The sequence below is a fragment of the Gouania willdenowi genome, unplaced genomic scaffold (assembly GCF_900634775.1).
Source record: "Gouania willdenowi unplaced genomic scaffold, fGouWil2.1 scaffold_93_arrow_ctg1, whole genome shotgun sequence".
Taxonomy (NCBI): Eukaryota; Metazoa; Chordata; class Actinopteri; order Blenniiformes; family Gobiesocidae; genus Gouania; species Gouania willdenowi.
The window spans coordinates 190,026-193,755 of NW_021145258.1; the positions used below are offsets into that span (position 1 = coordinate 190,026).

At 38.1% G+C, this 3,730-nt stretch overlaps 1 protein-coding gene across 1 annotated transcript; it reads left to right on the plus strand.

Moving 5' to 3' along the window:
• Positions 1-306: 306 nt before the first annotated feature.
• LOC114461082 (uncharacterized) lies at positions 307-1,908 on the plus strand. The gene is made up of 2 exons (XM_028442920.1): positions 307-766; positions 1,164-1,908. Exons 1-2 carry the CDS (start codon positions 372-374, stop codon positions 1,906-1,908), a joined length of 1,140 nt encoding a protein of 379 aa, XP_028298721.1. The 5' UTR covers positions 307-371.
• Positions 1,909-3,730: the final 1,822 nt, after the last annotated feature.

Below are 3,730 nucleotides of genomic sequence, written 5' to 3' on the forward strand. Positions count from 1 at the left end.
TGAGGGATTAACAAAGAACCCCCCCCACACACACACACAAACACACACACACACACACACACACACACACACACACACACACACACAAACACGTGTCAACAAACATAACACAGAACTCTGTTGTCATGACAACTCTGTTTACATCACTCCTTGCAACAGCCAATAGAAAAAGAGTTATCTCCTGCTTTCATGTTCTAAAGCTCTTTCATCTTCTCATAGAGCTCACAGTGTTCACTCATGTTCCAATATAAGCAGTTCTTCAGCATCTTTTCTCCATTGAGCACTGTTTCTTTGACATTTCCTTGACTCATTTACTTTTGTTCATTATTATCTGTATATTTCCTTCTCTGAGTGTATTTTTCTGAGCATCGATGGAGCTTTTTCAAGAAGGCACCTATCGTCCCATCGGGGTGCTGTTCGACACTCCTGTTTATAGACAGATTTTTCAGAACTGTTGGCATATGCCCTCCTACAAAGTTCATGTAGCTATGGTGGCTGAACTCCTGAGGTTACAGAAGGAGAACCAACTTCTGTCTGAGGTGACTCCTGAAGACATGGCTCGACACCTCCATGTAATGAGCAAACGCAGTCTAAGGGTGCAGCTGCTGGACTTTCAGCTGCAGGAGTACGATAACGATGATGATGATGAGGTTAGGATGCTTCTCAGCATGGCGAGGGAGGTCAACGACAGCATGAGGATGAGGGATATTCAGCTGGATGCTCAAAGGCTGATCAGCGCTCCAGAGCTCATGCCTCCAAACTTTATGTGAGTTACATACAGAGGTGTAAAGAGTAGTGATATATCCTACTCAATTACAAGTACAAATGCATTTAATTGTTGTCTGGTCATTTCATTTTTTATAGTTTCACAATGTCCATTGATCATTTTAAATGAAAAATAATAACTTTCTCAGTAATGATTGGGTTTAAAAATGCAACGAATGACTTTATTTATTGAAAAATGTACTGAAGTTCATGTAAAATTACAGATTTAGAAATATACCGAAAGAAGCACAAGTACACATAAAATCAACTCAATTACAGTAACATTAGTACTTGTAATCCATTACTTTCACCTCTGGTTATATTTGACAGACATTTGCACTTTAAACACCTGCTGCTTTGGGCTGTTTTGAAGCTAACTTTATGATTTCATTTCATAGATCAGCAAAGATGATGAAAGAGGCAAAGGCCATTGGGGAGGCGCTCACTGAGAGGCATCAGCAAACCTCCTGCTCTGAACATCTCCAGCAGCCCCGGGACGTGGTTTTGGACGTGGTTCCAAAGGTGCTTCAGGGCTTGTGGGTGCCTAAACCAAGGTTGTTCCTCACCATGCCTTCCATGAAGCTGGATAAGATGGCAGTTGGAGTCACCAAAGGGGTAGAAGATGGTGTTCTAGCTGCCCTAGGCTCCACCACACATGAAGTCAACATGTCCTGCTCAACCAGGGATGAGATGATCACCTCCATCATAAAGACACTTCATGAAGCCTACCCCAAAGACATCAGGAGGAAGATGCTGAACTCATTTTCTCCACAGTTGATGCACCACGTTGCTGAAGTTACAGCTGAACAGATCACGGCTTTGTTTCAGCCTCGGGGGAAACAAGAAGATACCATGTCCCTCCCTGAGGAGCCCACGTCACTCCCTGAGGAGCCCACAACCCTCCATGAGAAGCCCACGACCCTCCATGAGGGGCACACTAAACTCCCTGACAAGACCACGTCACTCCCTGAGGAGCCCACAACCCTCCATGAGGAGCCCAAGTCTGTCACTGAGGAGCCCACGTTCCTCCATGAGCAGTCAGCAGTGAAGGTGGAGGAATCTCGAAAGAAGAAAAAGAGTCGAATGAACCGATTCATCAGGTGGATGCAGAAGAGGATCTTCACCCGCATCCATCCTCAGTGACACAATCTGTTTTTCCAACAAATAATTAAACATTTGTTGAAAAATGTGGAAACATTAATGACTTTATGTTACAACCTGATACAATCACTTTGTAACAATGTACCATTTATTGTGAAAAAAATAAAATAAAATGTGCAAAACAAAACAGATGAAGTGATTTGTTGATTTAAAACACACATGAATAATAACCAATAAGGGTTTTAACAAAGATTAATGCTTGATAATGATATTATAGACAAAGTAAAATTGATTATAAATGAGCTCATAAGTATTAATTATTACTGGCTCACTAAAAATAATAATGCTATATACTTAATTACAATGGTAACTGAAGAGAAAAAATGGAGAGAAGAGAACTGCATGAAGATAAGAAATTAAAGACAATAAAAATAACCAAAGGAGAGTTCACTCAGACACCCAAACCTCCTCCAAGCTCCAAATCTCCTCTTTGTCAGATATTGTAAGTTATCTGGATCAGTGATCCTGGTACCAGGATCATTCACACAATAATGGCTTGGAACAAATCTATATCCCACTAACTATCATACAGTAGGTCACAATCAGTGCTTTAAATTAACTTTTTAGATCACCAGCCAGCATGGCTAGTAGATTCTTAAAGTTATAAACCAACCACATTTTCCACCAGCCAAATTTTTTTCTAGAAAAAATAAACTACATTATGAGCCACAGAATAGATTTAAGCCTTCAAGTTTTTAAAAATAGTTTTTAATTTAGTTGATTGCAAAAATACATTAAAATAGTAAAAATATATACATTTATTTTAAAAACAATGCTAACTGTAAACATGTTTAGGATGCCTATCATTCATAATAAACGTACATTTTTTACACTTCATCATTAATGTACATATTACTTTTTTTGTACAAAACTTTCAACAACATGGTTAACATTATTAAATTGTAATTAACTTTAAGTCGTATGTCTTTAGATGCTCGTAATGGAAGACACACCCATTTTTTTAGGTTTTAAATGTACATTGATGAAAATAAAATGAAAATAAAAATAACGCATTTTTCGCTTTTTCATATAATTAATTTATTCCATAGAGTTGCTTCCTCTTATTACACATTTTGATATGACTTTATTGAACTATATCATTAAAGATGTTTCTGGGTATGTATAAGAAAAACTCTTTAGTGACTGGAATTATTCTATACAGATGCTAAAAGGTATGTCATAATGTATATATTTGTATAGTACTTTAATTCAATATGCATTACATATTTAGTTCCATAAAGGCTTTCATAATACTAGTTTAAATCGTTAACCAACTTTCTAAATGCTCAGAAATGTCTTTTTTGTTGCATTTTTACTGTCATTGAGCGTGGGACGGAGGCGGTGCCGCTCTAACTTCAAAGAGAGTAGGTGAACTTCTGAGGCCAGTCGGCCTGTGCTTATACGCACATATACAATGTACATATGCATCACCTTAAGTGTGTGTTCACTCTGAGCAGTTAGACCTATGGTTTTAATATTAATAATTAAACCTAACATCGAGGCCGGCCTGTGAATGCACTCACGTGCACAGTGTACGTGTGTCCAAATTGATGGAAAAACACACACTCCTGTCATTTCTCTGTAAAGACTTAATCAGAAAGATATCATAGCTCTAAAGACACATACACAGCCATGAAAACTTTAGTACAAATGCCACACAAACACTCACTGTGTGCACGTTTGTGTGCGTGAGTATTGTGCGTGTTCAGCACCGCTGCTGTCCACTGAAAACATAAGCTTTAACATAATTACATTTTCCCGTCCTTTCTTTCATCAACATTCCAAACTAAAGTCCTGTAAGTAT

What these genes read in the sequence shown, in the direction of transcription:
- LOC114461082 (XM_028442920.1), top strand. Translation starts at nt 372, where the DNA reads ATGGAGCTTTTTCAAGAAGGCACCTATCGTCCCATCGGGGTGCTGTTC. An exon ending in CTCATGCCTCCAAACTTTAT is followed by an intron (nt 767 to 1,163) that starts GTGAGTTACATA and finishes TTCATTTCATAG; the next exon opens with ATCAGCAAAGATGATGAAAG.